Genomic DNA, 23,896 nt, shown 5'->3' with positions numbered 1-23,896 from the left:
CAAGAGCTAAACTTCTACAAGCTCAATAACATCCACAGCAACAAAAAAAAAAGGTAAAAAAGTAGTCGAAAAACTTTGCCCATCGTTTTATTAGCAGATGTGCAAGGCAAGCGGGCAAGTTTTGGGGTTGTTATGGATAATTAAAATGTGAACATGCACGTTGCACAGTTGTGCGGTTGACTTTCAGCGAATTTTAGTGAATGAATAGAGTTGGCGTTTCTGTAATATCAAATCTCCATAATTCTTTTCTTGTATGATTTTGTTTGACCTGCTGGTATAAAATGAATTAACGTAACGGTTGTGTTGTGTTGCGTCGCGTCTTGCCACATTCAATGTAGAAAGCATTGCTTTCGTTTGAGGGTGCTTAACTCGCACCAGTAGACAAAAAGTTACCTGATTGTAACAGATGGTCGAATTCACATGACACATTATAAATTAGCATTATAGTCTGCCATAGCCTACCCTACAGTATAAAAAAGACAAAGCCCTCTGATGCAGGGAAGATGGAAAATGGGGATAAAGACAGGTAAAGTGATGTAATGAATGAACAGTTTATCTAATTGCATAGTATTAAGATACTAGTAAATGAATGGCAGTTATTTTTACCTTAAACTTTATGCTAACAATTGTGCTGGGTTGTCTAGAGAGGCACCAGACAGTGTGACTTTGCCTTAATCTTGTCAGATTTTTTTAAACGCATGGAATATCAGTTTTTTTATTAATGTTTTTACTCTACAGTTGTGTAGTTGTGTTAAATTATATACATTTTTATTTATTAATTAAAATTCATATTTAATTTGATTAAATATTAAATTAAATGTACATGTAAATTAGTAATAAAATGTTGCTATTATATAAATAGACTATTATGTCAAATTCAAATAAAATATCTACTACTCATTTTCATTCATTGTGAAAATATGAAATGTGCCATAGTTTAGTGGAAGATTGCTGCCATCTACTGGAAAACAAACACTTTTGCTATTGAATACGGTAGTTTGTTATTAATCTTACTATTTGTGTTTTATCTGTCTTTGGTTCTATTTTTGTATGACGTTTAACCATCATCAGTCTTTTTTGTATATAATATCCTGAACACAATAATGGGTGTGCAGTAACTGTATAACATTTATGGTCTACTTGTATTTGTTTATAGAGTAGCTAATAAATCGTAATTGGTGAAAGTATATTGTGTATATTATGTATTTTAGTGTTAGGTATCTCATAGATTACTTACTGGTGGGTGGACAACGGTGGAGCGTACATTGGCAGTGGGCTGTCGGGTGCGCTGGGGGCCCGCGGTGGGGGGGGGGGGGGGGGGTGTACTCATAAAGTTTCTTCAAGGTTGGCAGGTCTGGGCATGTATCTGGTCGCATAGGGAACAGTGTCTCTTCGTGGCTTAATGCACTTTTAATTGCACTGTTTAGTATCAAGTACCTACTGTAGTTTAGCAACAGTAGACTGCATTTTACATCACTCACTTATTCGGCTGATTTGGATGTTAAGTTAGGGAGGAACGAAAGCGCTCCACTGTGAAGGAAATGAAAGTGTGCAGGACTGAATTCGGTAGTGGCACTATAATCGTTTTACCTCGATTATCATCATCATCATCTTCCGCTTATCTGGGGCCGGGTCGCGGGGGCAACAGGCTAAACAGAGACGCCCAGACTTCCCTCTCCCTAGCCACTTCCTCCAGCTCTTCCGGTGGAACCCCAAGGCGTTCCCAGGCCAGCCGGGAGACATAATCCCTCCAGCTCGTCCAAGGTCTTCCCCGGGGCCTCCTCCCGGTGGGACGTGCCCAGAACACCTCCCTGGGAAGGCGTCCAGGAGGCATCCGAAATAGATGCCCGAGCCACCTCAGCTGGCTCCTCTCAATGTGGAGGAGCACCGGCTCTACTCTGAGCTCCTCGCGGGTGACCGAGCTTCTCACCCTCTCTAAGGGAGCGCCCAGCCACCCTGCGGAGAAAGCTCATTTCGGCTGCCTGTATCCGGGATCTTGTCCTTTCGGTCATGACCCACAACTCATGACCATAGGTGAGAGTAGGAACGTAGATTCACCGGTAAATTGAGAGCTTCGCCTTACAGCTCAGCTCCTTCTTCACCACGACAGACCGGTACATCGATCGCATTACTGCAGAAGCTGCACCGATCCGTCTGTCAATCTCCCGTTCCATCCTTCCCTCACTCGTGAACAAGACCCCGAGATACCTGAACTCCTCCACTTGAGGCAGGAACTCTCCACCAACCTGAAGAGGGCAAGCCACCCTTTTCTGACTGAGAACCATGGCCTCGAACTTGGAGGTGCTGATTCTCATCCCAGCCGCTTCACACTCGGCTGCAAACCATCCCAGTGCACGCTGAAGGTCCTGGTCTGAGGAGGCCAACACGACAACATCATCCGCAAAAAGCAGCGACGAAATCGCGTGGTCCCCAAACCGAACACTCTCCAGCCCTTGGCTGCGCCTAGAAATTCTGTCCATAAAAATTATGAACAGAACCGGTGACAAAGTGCAGCCCTGCCGGAGTCCAACATGCACCGGGAACAAGTCTGACTTACTACCGGCAATGCGGACCAAGCTCCTGCTCTGGTCGTACAGGGACCGAACAGCCCTAAGCAGGGGGTCCCAGACCCCATACTCCCAGGGCACCCTCCACAGGATGCCATGAGGAACACAGTCGAATGCCTTCTCCAAATCCACAAAACACATGTGGATTGGTTGGGCAAACTCCCATGAACCCTCCAGCACCCTGGATAGGGTATAGAGCTGGTCCAGTGTTCCACGACCGGGACGAAAACCACACTGTTCCTCCGGAATCCTCGATTATCTTGTTTTCATAATCGTTGGAAGCCAGAATCAAAATCAAATTTGAAATGCGATTAATTGCACAGCTCTAAACGAAAGTTATCTTTAGTATTTTAATGTTCGAAGCAGATGTCATAAGAAATGTCATTGGTAAGATTTTTTAAAACCAGTGGTTCATTCATAAATCCGTAAGATCTTACCTTCATGCCGTGGAAATACAAACCAGAAGACAGAACACAACAAATGTAGTGCTGGAAAGGGGCGGGGCTACATAAGGTCTATAGGGTTTGGGTTAGAGTAGGAATTCACAGTTGTCTCAGCGTTGTCTACACAATTAGCATTGACATGACCAATGAAACCTTTAGAATCAGTTGCTGGACAGGGATTGCGCTTAAAGTCAGCATCACACGCAATCACGCATGCATCGTGGTGCTCATGTGAACAGCGTTGGCCAACGGTAACTTAAGTCGGCGTTCTGATGTAGAACATTTTAACAATGTCTTTACTACCTTTCTGGACCTTGAATGTGTTAATTAAATTGCTGTCTGTGGAGGGGTCAGAGAGCTCTCCGATTTCATCAAAAAATATCTTAATTTATGTTCCGAAGATGAACATAGGTCTTACTGTGCGCTCACACCGCCGCCAACGAGAGCGTCAAAGTGGCCGGAAGTCATTAATTTTCAATGGGAGACGCCGACTAGCTCTGGCGAGAGCGGTGCGGCACGTCTTGGACAATTTGGCCGTCGAGAAGAGTTGAAATCAGCTCAACTTTATGGTAATGAGCTATGACGCGGAGGAGTAGTTGATCATTGCGGTGGCGGGTTTGATAAGAAGGCGCGCAACTAGGGATGTCCAGATCCGATCACGTGATCGGAAATCGGGCCCGATCACGTAGTTTCAGACTCGATCGGAATCGGACGTTACCTCCTGATCAGGACTTGGATATATATGTATATATATATATTTTTTTAACACATCTATAGTTATGCAGTGGCATAGAGTTAGACCCTTTTGACTCCACACAGAAACAGCAACGCGTGCGGCATGACATCACTTTGTTCCAGAGACGCTATTGGTTAAATAAGGTGAATTAAATAAAAAATAAGGAACATCCTGGATCTGTTTTTTCTCTCTTCTTTATTCTTTTTTTTATGTATTATAGAAGTATCGGATCGGGACTCGGTATCGGTAGATACTCAAAATCAAATGACTCAAAAAAACCTAATCGCAACACTATTTATAGGCAACATTTTTGCTCTAGAACGCTTGTTTTTCAGCAGGAATACAATTAATTTGCTCAAAACAACACCTTCTTTTCCTTTCGGCTGTTCCCTTCAGGGGTCGCCACAGCGAATCATCTGCCTCCATCTAGCCCTATCCCCTGCATCCTCTGCTCTCAGACCGACTACCTTCATGTCCTCCTTCATTACATCCATAAACCTCCTCATTGGTCTTCCTCTCAACCTCCTGCCTGGCAGCTCTAACCTCAGCATCCTTTTACCGATATATTCACTCTCCCTCCTCTGAACATGTCCAAACCATCTCAACCTGGCCTCTCTAACTTTGTCTCCAAAACATCTCACATGTGCTGTCCCTCTGATGTACTCATTCCTGATCCTATCCATCCTCGTTACTCTCAAAGAGAAAAAAACAACAACACCGATTTGACCAATTGCATTAATCCTGCACTTCAACCAGGACAGTTATTGTAATGTAGGCTGTACACAAATTAATGTTAATTATAGACCAATGCTAGTAAACGTCTCCTATAAACTGCATGTTGAAATTAGACTAGCACTTAACCATGAACACAAAAGCCACACCACACAAATGGCTTTTAATTGGTTTATTTCATTAGCAAACATGTAAAGTTCTTTCAATCGATCTTTTTTTTTTTTTTTTACTTTCACATTTAAATGATTTCATGAGGTTATCTTATACGGTTATATACCCTACCTGTGCTCAGTTTGCACAACGGCCTGAACAACATGATTGTTTGCTTTGCAGCCTCTTTAAATAAAGTTTAAATAAAGACCAAGCATTCGATCTACGTCAGAGCGGCAGCGCGTCCACAAATCTTTCTACAGCGGCGTTGGCAGGAAGGCCAGAGCGAAGTTTGATGCTCTCGTCGGCGGCGGTGTGAACGCACAGTTACGGGTTTGGAACGACATGAGGTTGAGTAATAAATAACAGAATTTACATTTTTGGGTGAATTAACCCTTTAACTGGTTAGGGGAAAAAATCCTATCTATCTTTCATGTAGCTATTTTAACTATTAGCTATTTTTAGAGTATTTTTGTACTAAAATAGTCAAAACTCTTTTGGAATCAATTATAAAATTGAGTCTTGCATGCGCTTACTGTGAGGATAGCTATCATAGTAAAACTGATAATTAAAGAAATAAAACAAATTTTAAGGTGGGATTTGGTTTGATCTTCTGGTCCCAGTTGTTCAAAAAGTATAGTCTGGATCAGAATGAACTGGATTCATTCTGAATGAACATGTTTTGCTATACAGGATTTTTACTTATGTGCCGTTTTTTCAAAGCAAAATTGGATTGGATCACCCTGATCCAGATCCAGACTTTTTCAGATGACTATTTCTGGATTACTAGTGCTCTACGGAGCTCCTAAAGGGACATGGTGATGGAGAAAATATGAGATGGGGATTTTAATGCTTTAATGCATTCTCTCATTCGCGTCGCGTTCACCCAATAAACTTTGCATTTGCTCGCAAAGATGTTTTGAATGGTTCATCATCCCTTATGATTGTGCCAATGTAGTTTACAAAACTGAAATTGAATATTGAATATTTTTGTTTGATATTTATAGCTGTTTGGGGATGATTTTATGGCGCCAAAATCTCTTTTTTACTTTACTGTAGGCTACCACAAGGCTTAATAGGTAGCCTAATGTCTACTTCTTATTTATTACTTTGACAGTTAAACTAATCAAGAACAAAATAAAAAAATTGTGTGTGTATATTACATGGTACATAAAGTTTTCCCTTCTGCTGGGATCAGTACAATACAGATTTTTTTAGGATCAAAGGTATCCCATTCTTACTAAACATTTTTGAACAACACAAACTGATGGTTTGATCCAGATCAATACCAAGATTGGATTTTGTGATCTAATCTGATGTCAGAATCCTTTTTTTCTTTTGAACAATCCATTTTCGATATATGAGCCAAAATCCTTTTTTCGATTACTTTTGAACAGCTGGGACCTGGTTGTTGATTTGATGGAGGCAGATCTGAATACAAGATTGTAAGTAAAGAGCGGGGTTTATGCGGAGAAGTCCTGCACTGTAAAAAAATATTTTAAAAATAAGTTACCTGGTTGCCTTAATTTTGAGTTCATTGAAATACAAAAATTGAGTTAATACAATGAACATTTGAGAATCGACATCACCCTTTATTCAAATATTATTAAAAGATTTTGTAAGCATATTGCGTAATTTTGTTTTATTTGTAATAATGCAGTAAAACATGCCAAATTGTGCTATTTTCATGATTTATCACAACTTTTATTTATTTATGTGGTTCAGATACAATAATATTTTGAGTTTCTATTTATTAAACCAATTTCGTCATTGTATTAACTCAAATTTTTTTATTTCAATGAACAAAATTTTAAGGCAACCAGGTTACTTACTTTTTTTAAGTTAAACCAACAATGTTTTTTTTCAGTGTGCATACGTCACCACAGATGGAAAAAGCGTTCACGGCAATGCAATAAAATGCATTTAGAAAATAAATAAGGTGAATTTTTTTTCATTTCATGCCAATTTTATAATGTTGTTATTGTAGCAACGTGTTAACATCAAATTCTGTTGGAATCAATAGCGAATTGAGTCTCTTATACGCTTAACGTGATTAGCAATGTTATTGTTTGAATAGTCAAATTTCAAAGTGACTTTCACTCAATGTTATTTATATGTATAAAATTGGAGTAGTAGACTGTTATCTTAGCAACATGCTAATGCGTTACACTATTTGAGTGACGAGTTGCTACCAATGTAGAGCATTGCGCTATACATTAGACACTGAAGAATAAAATATTGCTCAGTGTATGTGCCATCATAAATAAGCCTAAGTTTTAAGATGAGTTTTAAAAGTGTGAAGACTGTCGCTGTTACGAATGTTCAGGGGAAGGGAGTTCCACAAATGTGGGGCAGCATAACTAAAAGCCCTAGACCCCATACTGTTCAGACGAATGCAATGTAAAACTAAAAAGATTGATGAAGAATATCTGAGGGGATGGGCAGGAATATCATAAAGATATGGCAGAGCTAGATTATTAAGAGCTTTGTTTGTAAGGAGCAAGATTTTGCAATCAATTCGATATTTTACAGGAAGTGTTGAAGAACAGGAGAAATGTGCTCTATTAAATTTATAAGGAAGACGAAAGAGAAGAGAATTGCAATAATCTATATGTGATGTTCATGTACAAAGATATAAGTGCTGTTGTCAGAGAAGGAGGAAGACGGTTCATTTTTTGTAAATGACCTAATAATATTAAGTGAGTGCTATTAAGGATGATAGGCTGCAATCATTTCAATAGGATGCTGTCTATGTAGGCAATAGATAGCAAGACAGCTTTGGAACATATCTATACTTTGTACATACTGACATATACTTAAAGATTTGTGAAAGCTTAAAGGTTTATGGCCCATAGCGAGCTTTCACAGTTCAAATAGCTTCATGTCGCAAGAATCGCAACAAGGTGTAAAAGTGTCACTAGTGAGTTCTTTGATACCCGTGATCTAGGAGAGTTTAAAAAAAAAGACTCAGTTTAGAGAGAGAGAGAGCAGCTTAGAGATTTGAATCATTCATGCTTCTAACAATCTCAGCAGCTCTTTCTGCATAATTCATTGCATGTTGCCACTTCAATAACATACTAGGTGCTACGTTCTCAGTCACTGCCAAAGCAATCGTTAGGGTTTTATTCTTTCTTTGTTAAATCAGCTCATCCAGCATCCAGTTGCCAGTATCCACTCATATTTTACTCACTCCCATAATTCCTTTCGCCCTCCAGGAGATGGCAAAAAGAAGCCAATATTGGATTCATTTTTCTACGGCCTTGCCAGGAACAGGAATCTCTACAGATTTCAGACCTTGAGCTTTTGATACTTCTGAGCTTCTTTCTAATTTATCTCATGGGTTTAAAGTAGGGATGCTAACAATTAAGCGATGATCGATTGTCGATAGTAATTTAATCGATATCTTATCGATGGTCGATTTAGCAAGGTCATTATTACAGTGCGTAGTTTTGAGGCTAGTTGTTTATTTTGAAACATAATTAACCAAGGGTCCAAAAAACCCTCCAAACAAGTGATTTTACTGAACATAAGAACTACTTTTTTGTGTAAACGCCACAATAAAAGTACATCGAATAAACAACAAGTAATAAGATCCTGGGCTGCGTTTCCCAAAAGCAGCGTAAGTAGATCGTAGAGGCCATTGGTGGCAATAATAATACTATCTAGCCTACTTAGGCTTACACTGCTCAACTTAGCTCATGAGGCTTTTGGGAAACGCTGTCCTGGTTGATGAGTGATGATCTTCCAGCGCTGTTTCAGCTTTGCGCTCCTATTTACCAATGGCGCATGGTGAATCAAGACCTGTTCTGAGTGATCAAACCAATCACCGCACTCAACTTTGTGACGTTGCCTGCGATGTTCGTGGATCAATAGTTCTATGTTGGTCATTTTTATATTTCTTTATTTTTCTGTGGGCGTACATGCAGTAGTTTAACCTAATTTATGTCCTAACTAATACAATGGCTATTTTTTTTATCTAAAAAAACCCAAAATGAACAATTATTACACCCAAATTATTAAAAACATAGGATACACAGTGAAACATGAATGAAAGCATTCAAGACATGCTCAGCATCATTACTAGTAGATAAATACTAAACGCATGGATATTTCAGATGATTAAGGAAAGATACCATAATCACAGAGGTATAAATATTAAGAAAAGTAATTAAAGTAGACTATGGGTAATGTTACTTAACCAATTTGAAGCAGTTGTTGAACTTATTTTTTTTATATAACTTATGAGAAACCGAGAGAACACTGTCCTCTCCAGCAGCTTTAACGTGTTCCCGGTTGCCATGGCAACTCTCAACGGCCACCAGGACTTATACAGTTTTATAAAAGCTATTTATTTGTTGTAAAGTGTAAGAATCACCTCAGAAAAATGCATTCTTCTGTCAGGCGCAGTTGAAGTACAAAGTCCCTGGGACAAACGCTGTCAAGATGAGATTGAGATGGTGTATGATTATCTTCATAAATTGTTACGAAATAAAAAGTTTAACACCTCAGAAAAATTTACTTTTCTCTCTTGTCAACATTATAGCCTACTGTGAGCATGGCGCGCACTCTTCAGTTGTGGAGGCGCGGGCTGTGTGTGTGTCACAGAAGGACGTACGCTCAAAGTAATCGGATCAGCTCGTTTACATGGTGGAATTTTTTGTTTGATCGGTTCATGAAAAGGTTTATCCCACCCTCGGCCCTCTCAAACCGATTACAATTTCATTCGGTTTGGGCATTTTTATTCCGATTGAGGCGTTTATATGGAGCATTTTCATTCAGATTAGACGTTTAAACCGATTACAGTGCTCCATGTAAACGCACCTAGTGTGCGATTGTTCTCTACTAGGGCTGCAACTAACGATTATTTTGATGACCGATTAGTTGGTCGATTATTTTTCGATTAATCGGATAAAAAGCAACAACAAAAATTGCAACACACTATTCCATATCCTGCCCAATGCTGTCCTTCAAACAAACGTGTCAGCTGAGTGCAAAAATCAACCATGCTTTTACTATAATAAAAACATGTTGTGCATGTTCAGTGCCACTGTCCCACCCCCCAAAATTCCTGAACTTTGAAAAAGTACTACCTCACGAGCAGGAACTTTCTGAGGGGGAAGGGGGAGTTTTTTACCCGGAACTTCACTTAGACCCTCGTCCCTGCTGTTGTAACGCACTGAGTAGGGGAAAGTTCCTGGGGAAAGTTCCTGCGGTGGAAACACAGCTTATGTGATAACTTAGTAATGTGCTCTCCGCTTTGGATTTAAGAGGTTAAGGTTATCGATTAATCAATTCATTTAAAGGGTAACTAAACCCCTGCTCAGAGCTTAACTCCACCCACTGGCAAATTTTGAAAAATGCTGGAAAAGTGGGCAGAGCCCAGCGGAGACAGAGGGGACGAACCGAGGGCGGGGCTGAGCGGAGGGCGTGCACCTGAGACCCGCAGTAACTGATTGATTGACCGCTGTCAGACTCGCGAGTCGCAAAGATGGAGAATGACTGGAGTGACGCCAGCTTTGCAACAGAGCGGTCATTTCTCCTACCTTCACCTGAAGTGGAGGAGGGTGAATTGTCTATAGGCACAGACCCGGAGCCTTATCAATGCGAGCCGCTGCTCAAACTGTGTTAACTCCCGATGCAGACGATGCTAGTGAAGCAGCCGCGCAAGAGAACTGACCTAATCTATCTGCGTCCGCGGCAACCACTTGCGTGTCAGGGTTTGAAAGCGCGTCTCATGTATGAAACTTATCTGTACTTATCTGTAATAATATCGCAAGAAAAGCCTGACGTGTACGGACAACTGCATTATTTAACCGTATTTTCTTCAATACAATGTTAAAGCAAGTGTCAAGTCAGTTTCATTCATAATGTTTCTACTTCATGTAATATGACAGTTCATACTGGAGTGAAGCCGTTCTCATCGTGTGATTGGGGGAAACATTTCTGAGGGCGTGGTGAGCTCGTGCCAGGGGCGCGGATAGTGAGCCGTTGGAAGCACCATCCTACGTCACGATGTACCACAACGTCCAATAGGAAAATTCAACTGCAGTAGCCACCGTTCAACCTTAAGAGGGCAGCACTTTGGCGGTTTTACACCATATTTTATAGAATTAAAACACTTTATACTCAAATGTCAAAACATTTACTCGAATCAATGAACAGCATTAATAAAGCCCCAGTATTACAGATCATTAACTAAAAAAAGTTGGTTTAGGGTTTAGTTACCCTTTTAACAACGATCGATTATGGGAATTAATGTAACTTGACATCCCTAGTTTAAAGGGATAGTTCACCAAAAAATGTAATTCTGTAATTATTTACTCACTCTCATGTTGTTCCAAACCCACCGTGAAATGAGAATGAACCCTATGTATTTTGTAAATGCATATTAAAGATTATTATGAATAATTCATCCATGTATGTTTCATTTTACTTTTTTTTTACCTTGTAATTCTTCATCAGTGTCATAACTTTTTCTTCCAGTGAAACGACAGACTTCCCTCTGTTGACGTATGCAGGACTTCTCCAATCATTTCGTCCACTTAAACCTGCTCTTTTCTTACAATCTTGCATTCTGTCTCCATTTAATCAACAACCGATGGATAGAACCAGGTCCTGTCCTACATTTTTTTTTTGAGGATCTGTTTCACTCAGCATGTGTGAAAACATCTGTTTTACATCATAATACAGAAGAATACATCTAATGCTCACTTAAAGTTATGATTTAACAGAAGAAGTGAAAGATCTTCTTCTGTTAAATCATAACTTTAAGTGAGCATTAGATGTCTTCTAAATGTAAATGTAATACATTTAATAATATGGTGAAATTAACATGTAAATATCCAATAGTGACCAATACCAATAAATAAAATAAAACAATTTGTATTGGTCACTCGTTTATTGGTCATCCATTGGTAATATGGATTGTGCGTTCACTGGGAATATTCCTTTTTATGTTTTCTTGTGACTGATGGAGTGACATGAGAGTGAGTAAATAATTTCATTTTTGAGTGTACTGTCCCTTTAAATCCATCTTTGCTTACAGTAGTTGAGCTCTAGGTTGAGCTGTTTTTGGCCCTCAACAACAGTTATTTACAACTATTTTACGTTTTATGCGATATATCTATTTTGAAATATCTAAGGATGAGAACTGACCGTATACGCTGGAGCCTGTCTGTCAGGTATTTTACAGTGTGACTTGAACAGCTCATTGGTTGCTGTCAAAACGCATGTAGAGCATGGCTGTCTGTGTGGGAAGGGTTTGAAAAGGGCACTCGCTCGCCAAACTGCTGTCTTTGTGCTTGTTGCCATCTGTCAGAGCTAGTCGGCTGTTTTTCATAGCAACCACGTTGATAGTCAGGTGAATTTACTCTCACCTACTGGTTGGAGAAGTTGCAAATGGTTTGTTATTCTCTGAAAAACCTGTGAGGCCGTACTTGACATGTCAGTTTTATTTATGCTACGCTATTGGATAGATCCAGTCGACAGCCTGCAAATACTGATGGGAAGTCCGATTATTTTCCGGTCAACTGGTTCTTTCGGACCGTTTGTTTTAATGAACTGCTTAAAAAAACGGATTCACTAGTTTGTTTATTATGCAATGATGTCACGCAACTCTTAAAGGGTTAGTTCACTCAAAAATGTCTGTTGTCTATTTCTGTCATGAATTACTCATCCTCTGGTCGTTCCAGACCCGTAAGACTTTCGAAGGAAGATATTTTTTTTATAACATCAAAAAGATTTCTGTACCTCCATTGACAGACTATGCAACTGCCACTTTGACATGTCAAAAAGTTCATTAAGACGTTGTGAAAAAAATCCATATGAATTGAGTGGTTTAGTCCAAGTTTTCTGAAGGGACTAGATTGCTTTATTTGATGAATAGATTTAATTTAGGCTTTTGTTCACATATAAACATTAATCAATGCACACATCAGTTGTGTTAAACGGTAGCTCAAGCATGCTTGATGTGCAAGAACCAATGTCGAGGTTCATTCTTGTGTTACGCAGCACGTTTGAGCTTCCGCAAGAACCAATGAGGTTCATTCTCGTGTTACGCAGCACGTTTGAGCTTCCGCGAGAACCAATGAGGTTCATTCTTGTGTTACGCAGCACGTTTGAGCTTCAGCAAGAACCAATGAGGTTCATTCTTGTGTTAAGCAGCACGTTTGATCTTCCATAAGAACTAATGAGGTTCATTCTCGTGTTACGTAGCACGTTTGAGTTTCCGCAAGATCCAATGAGGGTCATTCTTGTGTTACGCAGCACGTTTGAGCTTCCGCGAGAACCAATGAGGTTCATTCTTGTGTTACGCAGCACGTTTGAGCTTCAGCAAGAACCAATGAGGTTCATTCTTGTGTTAAGCAGCACGTTTGATCTTCCATAAGAACTAATGAGGTTCATTCTCGTGTTACGTAGCACGTTTGAGTTTCCGCAAGAACCAATGAGGTTCATTCTCGTGTTACGCAGCACGTTTGAGCTTCAGCAAGAACCAATGAGGTTCATTCTCGTGTTACGCAGCACGTTTGAGCTTCAGCAAGAACCAATGAGGTTCATTCTCGTGTTACGCAGCACGTTTGAGTTTCCACAAGAACCAATGAGGTTCATTCTCGTGTTACGCAGCACGTTTGAGCTTCAGCAAGAACCAATGAGGTTCATTCTCGTGTTGCGCAGCACGTTTGAGTTTCCACAAGAACCAATGAGGTTCATTCTCGTGTTACGCAGCACGTTTGAGCTTCCGCGAGAACCAATGAGGTTCATTCTTGTGTTACGCAGCACGTTTGAGCTTCAGCAAGAACCAATGAGGTTCATTCTTGTGTTAAGCAGCACGTTTGATCTTCCATAAGAACTAATGAGGTTCATTCTCGTGTTACGTAGCACGTTTGAGTTTCCGCAAGATCCAATGAGGGTCATTCTTGTGTTACGCAGCACGTTTGAGCTTCCGCGAGAACCAATGAGGTTCATTCTTGTGTTACGCAGCACGTTTGAGCTTCAGCAAGAACCAATGAGGTTCATTCTTGTGTTAAGCAGCACGTTTGATCTTCCATAAGAACTAATGAGGTTCATTCTCGTGTTACGTAGCACGTTTGAGTTTCCGCAAGAACCAATGAGGTTCATTCTCGTGTTACGCAGCACGTTTGAGCTTCAGCAAGAACCAATGAGGTTCATTCTCGTGTTACGCAGCACGTTTGAGCTTCAGCAAGAACCAATGAGGTTCATTCTCGTGTTACGCAGCACGTTTGAGTTTCCACAAGAACCAATGAGGTTCATTCTCGTGTTACGCAGCACGTTTGAGCTTCAGCAAGAACCAATGAGGTTCATTCTCGTGTTACGCAGCACGTTTGAGTTTCCGCAAGAACCAATGAGGTTCATTCTCGTGTTACGCAGCACGTTTGAGCTTCAGCAAGAACCAATGAAGTTAATTCTCGTGTTACGCAGCACGTTTGAGTTTCCACAAGAACCAACGAGGTTTGTTTTTTATGCATCAAGCAATTACAGTTGAGCTTCTGGTTATGTGAATAAAAGCCTAAATTCAATCTGTTGATCATATAAAGCGATCGCTTCTCTTCAGAATGGTCTCTTCAAAATTGTATCTAAACTGCTTGATTCGTATGGATTAATTTTACAATCTCTTAATGAACTTTTTGAAGAGACTAAGTGGTAGTTGCATAGACTGTCAATGGATGGACAGAAATTTCTCTGATTTCTTTTAAAATATCTTCATTTGTGTTTAGAAGATAAACGAAAGTCTTATGGGTTTGGAATGACATGAGGGTGAGCGATGATTTTTTATTATTTTTTTTTGGGTGAACTAAACGCCGCTACATACTCCGCAAGAAATTACGTAATTTTGTTCTCGGGCCCTGGTTTGGGAGTTCTCGCAGCTCGTTCTCGACACATCGTCTGAGCAGAACTTTTTTCTTGTGGGTGTCCAAGAACTATTGTGTGATTGGGCAGAATTTTAAAGTAGGCGGGGTTAATGCGGAGAAACAGAAACAGAGATGCTTTTCTCGTGTATGGAAGAACTGGCCAGAACGAACTTTGTTCCACCTCGAGAAAACGAACAAATGTCTTTGTTCTTGCAGAGTATACCAAGCTTAACTCTTTAACTTTCACTTCATCCCCTCATTCAATGCAACTGCTCAGTTCACGCATACTCGTATCAGCAGCTCATTGGTTCTTTACAGACATGTCTGAGTCCGAACTGTTTCCTCAGGTTAGTGTTCTGGTGACTCGAGAACTGTTGTAACCATTAACCGACTCTTGTCTTGAGAGAGAACTAGTGTACTGCAATTGTATCGAGAACTCCTGCCATCGGATCACATATATTTCCAATACGTCTTTATTTGTTATACTTTATGCTTTTCAGCAAAAGAGATCAGAAACATACAATTTTCCCCCTCGGCAGACAGTTCTCAGCATGTCGGATATGTCCGAAAGACTATTCTTAGTTCGGTGTACTGTTGGACTAACTGGAGTGCTGAAGGTGTTGGCACTCCTGAAAACTTGCTCATTTCGAGTCGGAGCGACTGTCAGGCACATCCGAAAGTAAGTTTTGATTGAGTAACTTGTAGATCTGTGCTGACTCGAGTCGTGAACTGTTTTAGTCTGATTTTACAACAAGTTTAAAAAAACTATACATTCGCGAACCAGACATCACTAGCAGGAAATAGATGTGAGAGGAGGATTTGAACCTTCATCGCCTGCATGAGCACATGACTCAATGTGTCTGTGTCCGTTTTTTTTGTCTAAAATAAAGGCATTAACAGATAATTCACTCTTCCAAATGTGGATCAAATTGATGGAGCTAAGTGATAATGTGTTTCTGAAATGTGTTACGTGCTCTTGACAGTTTCTCTGTCTTCTGTAACATTAGAGAAAGTGACAGCCGAAGACAAACAATTCCCAAAAGTGAGTTAACTGTGTGTTTTCCACCACTCTCATCCAGTTCTTTCTCTCCGTCTCGGTTGTTCTCTCTCTGGGCATTTTGGTAATAACGGCCGTCCTGTGCTCCATGGAGAATAGCTACAAGACATTCCCATCTGAGAGCCACGCTTCACTAATGAACACAGACTACAAACACATTTAGACTCCATTCAGTTGTCAGAAAATCATCTGAGGATGCTCTGTTTAATTATGAAGCTGTGAAATAATGTTTGATATTTCTTAATAGATTCTATAAAAGTAAAAAGATTTATTCACTTGCCTATCTTCACTTAAATAATGATGACTCTTTGCAAACAGGTTTCCAGAATACTCACCGGTCTGTCATTGGTCAGACGAACAGACAGCCACACCCCCCAACTCACGCTATTGGTTGAGCCACTGTTGCTATGTCAGGGTGACTGGGGTTCTTAAACAAACAGAGCAATGTTTTGATAGTACCTCAGAGCCACAGTGTTTACACTTTTGGGCCTTATTAATAAGCAGGGCTAGACGGATGTGTCAGAAACATCTTTTGACAAAGGTCAGTTACTTTTATCAAAGAATAATGTGTCAAAAAGGCCCTGCTCATACAGTATAGAGGGTTACTGGGGTGTTGTTCTCTTTAGACAAATCTGGAAACTCGCAGAAGTCTTCATTTAAATCGTTGATGTCCAGGAGAAACAATTGAGATGTTAAAGACCTTTTTTGTGATTTCCTTTCTGCTAATCCTGTAGATTGCTGACAGAATTGAATTGTTAATCTAAACGTTCTTTGTGCATAATAGTGGCCTGTTTATTTTAAGATGTTTTTACAGTGATGGCATTTTATTTTTGTAGAACTACAATAGGACCTGCACTGTTTTATATGCAAATAAAGTGTTAATATAGAAAGATGTTGCGTTCTGGGAGCAAACAGAACAAAGCATAATATGTGAGAGATGTAATATCAAAACTAATATTCTCATTACTGCACACAAGGGCTGAGTCTGGAAATCATTACACATCAAATGAGAAAACTGCACTGCTGGTGTACCTCTGATGCTTGATTTTTATTAAAGTTTGTTTTTAGAGACTGGCTGAACCATTTTCGGCCAATATATTGAACTTGTGTCTCTCCTAATGCTCGGTGTGATTAAATGAACCAAAAGCTTTATCACCATCCTGTAGATATTCTAGTCTTCCAACTTAACCCTATAAAGCCTAATGTATCTTATTTGATACAATAATAACATCTAAAGGTTCAGTAAACTCTTCCATTTCCAAAAAATTTATTTTTCAGACCAGTATTTCAAGCCATAAAAATGGCTTGATGAGTATAGTTTTGATATATTTCTTATTGAAACATGAAACAGGATTTGCTTTTTCTTTTGGCAAGTAGTATTGTAGGAAGGGCATTGTCATTGTAGAGTGCATACAAAAATATGGACACGCCCCAGAGTGCAGGATGAGTCATCAATATTTTTAAAACATTCTCCTACAAGAGAAAGGCCCCGTCCACAAGGAGACAAGTTTAGCTATATACGTAAAAATGTTGTACCTTATCAGCGTTTCGTCCAAACGGATCTGGCGTTTTGGGAGCATGAAACCAACACCCTTGCGTTTTCGTGTATACAGCCAATCCGTATATTTTGTGAAACAGTGATGTCATCATCACACCACGTCCCGCACGGGAAAGACTAGAAAGGGATACAGCTACATCAATACTGCATCATTTAATTACTGTATTTGCATTATTGTAAGGGTAGGTTTAGGGTTGGGGTAGGTGTAGGTGTAGGCGTTATCTGGTAAGTAGCAAATTTATTTATTGTCATTTTATTGTGAGATTTTGCCTCACTTCCTACCATTGCTGTACCCCTTCTAGACACAACTCTTCTTCTCCGTTTTTAGTGTATTTCTGTGGCAGAATTGCAGCGCCACATACTGGCCTGGCATGCATTCTACATTGTTTTGAGTCGGTTTCAGTGCTCTCATGTGTACGCAGATATTTCTTGAAACAAGGGAAAAAAAGATTGGATAGGGAAAGCTCTGGCTTCGCGTGGACTGGGCCAAAGACTGTAGACTAATTATATACACTGCCCGGGCCAAAATTAATAAAGTCGCTGTTTGGATTTAAATAGGCAAATGCTTAAGAGTCAATGATTAGATCATTCATTATTGCAGTGATTATGTTTCTAGCATGTTAAATGCTTGGTAACAGTTCTTCAACAGATTTTAATTTCTTAAACAACCATGTATGAAGACACACCATGGCCACATGGAATGAAATGTGAACATTCATCAGGATCAAATTGTGAAAGAATGGTTGGTAGGGAAAATGAAGAATCATTTTCACTCATGAATTGGCGCCTCTGACTCCAGAGGTTTTAAATTAATTGAAAGTTTTTGGGATGTGCTGGAGGAGACTTTACAGAGTGCTGGACTCTTGCATTGTCAATACAAGATCTTGACTAAAAATGTATGCACCTCTTGATGGAAATAACATCGCAACATTTATTTCCATCCAAGATCTTGTATTGACAATGCAAGAGTCAAGCACTCTGTAAAGTCTACTCCAGCAAACAGTGACTTGATTTTTCAAATTCAAATGTATTCATTCAATCAAATGATCTAAAAATTGGATTAAAAACACCTGATATATTTGTGATTTTATGTCACCACCACAAATCTTACAGCTACTTTTGAATGGCTCTCAATGGAGAAACATTCTTAATTGGAGCAAACGGTGAAGTAACGTTATCTACCAGTAGGTGCTTTCCAGCCAAAACCTTGTTCAACCTCCCCAACTGTAGCCCAATCCCATGTAATCTTTAGTTTTTCAATCCCAGCCTCACTCACTACAAGAAAAACGGCAGGACTGATCCCAAATGTACTCATACAAACATCTCTTCCATTAGCATTCTAAGAGTTGTGTTGGTATTTCTGTGTATCAAGAGTATCGCGCTTTGCCTTCGGCTGGCATTGTCCTCTCTCGAGGCTGACTCAATACAACGTTACAGCTAGCGTCAAAAAGCAATATGAAGAGAGTTTAGTGCGCATATCCATCCATCACCCTGGCATGCAGACGGATATCTGTCTACAGGGGATTCTTCTGCTGGATTAACACTCTGACATCAGCCATTTACTGTCTCTGGTAATGGTGATAAATGGCATTTGCATTGAATACATTAGTACATGTAAAATATAGTAAGTAATGATGGAGCTACAGAATATGCTGGATAAGTGTTTTGTGGTATTTTCATGAAGCCTGCAGTGTGAGAATGTTTCAGGCCGAATCGCAGCAGTGCTGTTTTTGCTTGGTAACATATATGAGATTTGGTCAAAATTGCACGAATGATAGTCATGGAAGCATCAAACAATTAAGTTATATGTGCATTGTATTAATGCATACCTTTGATAAAGTTACATTGTAGTATCATTTCCTGTTGTTATTATTGTAAATGTAAAAACCTAGTAAATCATTTGTAGTAGTTTTTTTTTGCTAAAAATTTAACATTTAACATTTTAAAAATGATATTTATGTTTGAATATTATATACATTTTATGTATGCATTATATATTTATAGATTTATATTTACAGTACCAGTCAAAAGTTTAGAAACATTACATAAATGTATTTTGTTGCATTTATTTAATCAAAAATACTGTAAAAACAGTAAGATTGTGAAATTTTATTACAATTTTAAATAACTTTTATTTTATTTTAATATATTTTAAAATAGAATTTATTTCTGTGATGTAAAGCTGAATTTTCAGCATCATTACTCCAGTCTTCAGTCACATGATCCTTCAGAAATCATAATAATATGCACATTTTTTACTGTGTTTTTGATTAAATAAATAAAGCGTTGGTGAGCAGAAGATACTTACAAAAACATTTAAAAAAATATTTTTCCAAACATATGACTCAAATTTATCTAAAAATCTAAATGATGTTCTTTTTGTACTGTGGCTATTAAATAAAAAATTTGTTTGATACAATAATTATTTTCGTGTTATGGTTGATATCCAATATATAGTCAGCATTACAATTTGAAACTTTTTTGTTCAAATAAATAAAAAATAAAAATAAATCAGTTGTTTTAAATGCTACAAGTGAATTAAGGCACCACAACATTATAATACACAGTTGAAAACATTATATTAAAGTTAATATAAATGTAAAAATAGGGGAAATGAACAATTATATACAATACTGGCTGATTAAAAAAATCAGGCGATTTGTGCATCAGTAATGTTTTTTATTATGAATAATGCACAGGCTAGAAAGCTTTTATGCATACCTGCATTTTAATTGTTACACACTGTTCTTACAGTTCATAACAGTCTAACTCGTGGGGGAATTATTTATAAACACAGCAGAGAAAAACGTGTCAGCATAGCAACCGGAGTGATGCAAGGGACAATCGCTCAGTCCATCGTGACCTTTTTTTCCAAACATACCCAGCTCAGAAATGTGCAGTGTGTGTGATATTCTTCATATTCACAGAGATTTAAAAGCTGTAAGTGCGTAATATTATTCAGTCTCTAAATGTGACCACATTAATTAATGCCACCTTAACCTTTCTAGAATGCTTAGATGTCTCATAGCAGCCGTATTGTCGCAGACTGAACCTTCCTGCATTATTCCTGTATATCCCAGCCACACGATTGAGTCACAGGGACAGTGTTATAGTGGTCCGGAGGGCTCTTTGCACCTGGTAAGGGTTATGCGAGACGGCCTCTGGCTGCCCTGTCTCTCTGCCAAGCAGCAGTGTGTGTCCACAGCGCTGACAGCAGGACCGTGGGAAAGCGTTTAGCACAGGCGCACAGCTCATACGGGTTTGCCTGTCCTATTACAACAGAGCTTTTGTCACTCCCGTTGGCAATGGCTGAGGTTGCAATAGTGGTTTAAGTTGTAATAAGAATCATATGCAATTTAATATATTTCACTCTGTGAACTAGATTTGTGCATTTCCTGAAGACGACGTGACTGTTTGCCCATGCAAAACTCACCGCTAAGATTGCTATGTGTGTCAGGACTTGTTTGTAAGGACTTAGCAAAGTTCAATTTGTGAGCAGTTGTTCTTTTGATTGTTTTTTTCAGTTGATCACTCTAAGCTGGTTCACGAAATTAGTCATTAGATTAGATTCATCTGAATCTAATTTATTATTTAAAGTCCTTAATCCAGTAAGCGCATATGAAATATCGTGGAAAAGTTTGTGAAAATTCATTGGTTAAATAAGATATTCGGGCCAATGACGTCACGGTCACACAAAATTTTTGTTCTATCAATTCATTTATTCAAAAATGCATTATCATTTAGATTTTTTTTTAAATAAAGTCAGAAATATCAACTGCCTGATATCATAATGAAGAAATAAAGTAAAAATAAAATAAAATTCTTGAAAAAAAAAAAAATACAGGAAAGCAGATGAACACAGAATATTAGGTTTCTGTTTTTTTTTCTCCATCGAAACCCATTATAAACAAAATGCGTTGCATTCATATTCTGGGCTCATCTGCTCGCCTGTATATCATAAAAAACAGTGTGAACTGAATTTGATCTTTTAATATCACTGTTTTAGTACATTACGGCACTTTTTAAGTGTGGGTTATACAAATAAGGATTCTTTAGCCTGGCGTCAGTTCACCCCTCCGCCTGCTGCTTGATCAGCTCTATAATTCTCACGGTTTTACTGCGTAATTAATCTGTTTAAAATGAAGTGGTGCAACAACTCGATTTAAAATAAAACCCATATCAACAAATCCTAGATTAGTCTTAAACTTTGCTTAATTGCATCTTTATTGGTGCTACCTACCCTAAAGTGTTTTTCACGTTAAATGTTTTAGAACGTCCCGTTGTTTTTAGTGATTGAAATACTGCAGCAGGTGCTTTATGTGGATCATAAGTGCCCAAAATGTGCATCTTGTTCACATATTTTTGTTTTAAGATGGAAATTTGACAGGATTGTGCTGCAGTTCAATGGAGTTCTATCGTGGTTTTGCCCTCCAAGCCTTCGCGACAGTCATGAATAGCGCTCATCAATGTCAAAATGATGGCCTATCAGATAAAAGAAGGCGGGGCTTAATGTTCACTGAAGATGAGTGTGAATTCCAACGCAATGCTTTTAGTTTTTACAGTGAAGGAAAGGTGTTTTTTTTGACATATTAGACATACTAACAAGAGTGAATGTGTACATATTTTTAAATACAATATTATGTGCAAAGTTTAAATGATTACTTCACAACTATAATTAGATCTAGAACTTATTTTACCATTCTTATTTCTTCTTTATTCCCTTAAATCCATGAATTATGTAATTTTTTTTAAATAAAAAGTGATTTACCCCTCTCCAAAAAAAAAAAAAAAAAAAACTTTGGTCCCCCCCAATGTTCAGGACATGGTTACGGCCTTGCTTGCGACCCCTCTGGTGGATTCAGGACGAATGCTGTGTGTTTGCTTCACATTTTGACAGGCATTGAGCACAGCAGCAACACATCTCGTCTTTAAAAGCTGACATGGCTGTTTTGGCAGCCTGCTTAACCTCTGAGCAGTGTCAGAACTCTGTCGTTTTTGTTTATGCATATGATTATTTATTTATTTCCATGTCAGATAGTTTCCTAACCCACTTGATATGCAAATGAACACTCAAAATTAACATATTTGTGCATAAAGAGCGTACGCATATGAATGCAGAAAGTGGTTGATAGGTTGAGCCTATGTGCTCCTGTGTGGCGAGATCTTGTACTTGTTATGTAACTTGTGCTTTGGGAGGTGACTCAGGGTTTATTTAAGAGAAGTGAGATAATGTTAGAAGTGCAGATCTAAGCATAGTATGGTTTATTTTTCATAAAGAAATATGCGCTGGGTTGGGTTGGGTGTTATTCACAAGTGAATTGAGAATTACTTTTAAATCCCTGTTTGCAGTGAATATTGAATGTAATTTTTATATCACTTCGTCCACTGGGCTGAACTAAAGATGCAGGTTTTGTAAACTTTCAGAACTGTAACTTTGATCATGTCACACGTTGATTTATTTATTGTTTGCTTGTTTTTCCCTCAGTGCTGGCAAATTTTCGAGGAATGGTTCAGCATGGACTCCCGCTGGAGATCGGCGACACAGTGCAGATTCTGGAGAAATGTGAAGGTAGTCAATGTTGCTCTTTATAACTGTAGATCCTCAGCTATGGAGATGGATTATGTTGAATATATTTGTTGATATGCAGTCAGTTGTATATTTTAGTATATTTTCTATATACTGTAAGTCCACAGGGTCAAAAGTTGAAGAAACACCCTTAGTGAATGCAGAATACTTTTGCATCACATACTTACCCTCGATTTCACAGACCAGGTTTAAGCTATAGTCCCAGCCTAACTGCATGTTTGAGCTGTTTTAATTGAAAGCAACTTGCACTGACAGATCTTAAAATATCTCAAGATGCACATCAGTAATGTTTTTTTCTAAGGAACATTTATAAAAGATACTTAAATTTCCTAATTGAACTAAGGCCTAATCCTGGTTTAAGGCCCCGATATACTCACGGCGAAGTTCTTTTTTGTTCTCAGTTTCGGGATAAAATGAAGTTCGAAATACGTGACCAGCGATATACTGTTAGCGAACATCTGACGCCGCCGAATATGCAAATATGTGCTGCGCACTTTCCTCTTAATAACAAAATAGACACCGAACAAATTTGAGAAAACAGCAAGCATGTTAAAGGCACCGTATGTAAGTTTAACAAAGATGTAGCTTGATGACGTCGTGAATAAGCGTGGAATCCTGGGAGTTGTAGTGCTGACTCTTCACCTCCACAGCCGATGGAAAGGAATCCGACGGGCTCGGGCAGAAATCATGTTCATGAATGAATTAAAGTTTTATTAACGTTATGGTGGTATGAAGCAGGACGTGCCGAGAGCTGTGGGAGCGAATGCTAATGAGTGAGACCTGAGTGTAACACTGGTTTTTCATGTTTAAAAATGTTAACAATTTTTACGATTCAAACACGTGCTGTAAAACTATTTGTTTTCTGTTGATAAATGTATATCCAAACGGTTGCTCGCCTGTCTAATAACATACACACCATATTAAAGTGCATTTGGTGTTTCCATGGTTTCTATGGAAATCAAGGGTAGCACTGATATGACGTCATTGACAGGCGACGCAAGGACACGGCCCGTAACACTGGTTAAAAGTGTTTCAATCCAGAGAAATAAGCTTTGTTGGAATCGTTTGGGATAATGTAAGTACACAGGTCAACAAAATATTAAGGCTGGGACTCGATTAAAAAAATTTATCTAATTAATTAGAGGCTTTGTAATTAATTAATCGAAATTAATCGCATAAAAATATTTGACCTGAGAA

At 38.8% G+C, this 23,896-nt stretch overlaps 1 protein-coding gene across 1 annotated transcript in view; it reads left to right on the top strand.

Annotated features, from left to right (window-relative positions):
* The first annotated feature begins 22,603 nt into the window (after positions 1-22,603).
* The window catches only part of dock4a (dedicator of cytokinesis 4a), a 67,931-nt gene continuing 66,638 nt past the window's right edge, over positions 22,604-23,896 (top strand). Inside the window, exon 1 of the mRNA XM_079808963.1 lies at positions 22,604-22,681. Coding sequence (XP_079665089.1) covers positions 22,618-22,681 — 64 coding nt within the window. The 5' untranslated portion in view covers positions 22,604-22,617. The remainder of the gene's footprint in view (positions 22,682-23,896) is intronic.

Source organism: Gobio gobio (assembly GCF_949357685.1).
Source record: "Gobio gobio genome assembly, chromosome: 25".
NCBI classification, from domain to species: Eukaryota; Metazoa; Chordata; class Actinopteri; order Cypriniformes; family Gobionidae; genus Gobio; species Gobio gobio.
Note: the sequence above shows the minus strand (reverse complement) of the source record. Positions and strands in the feature narration are given on the sequence as shown.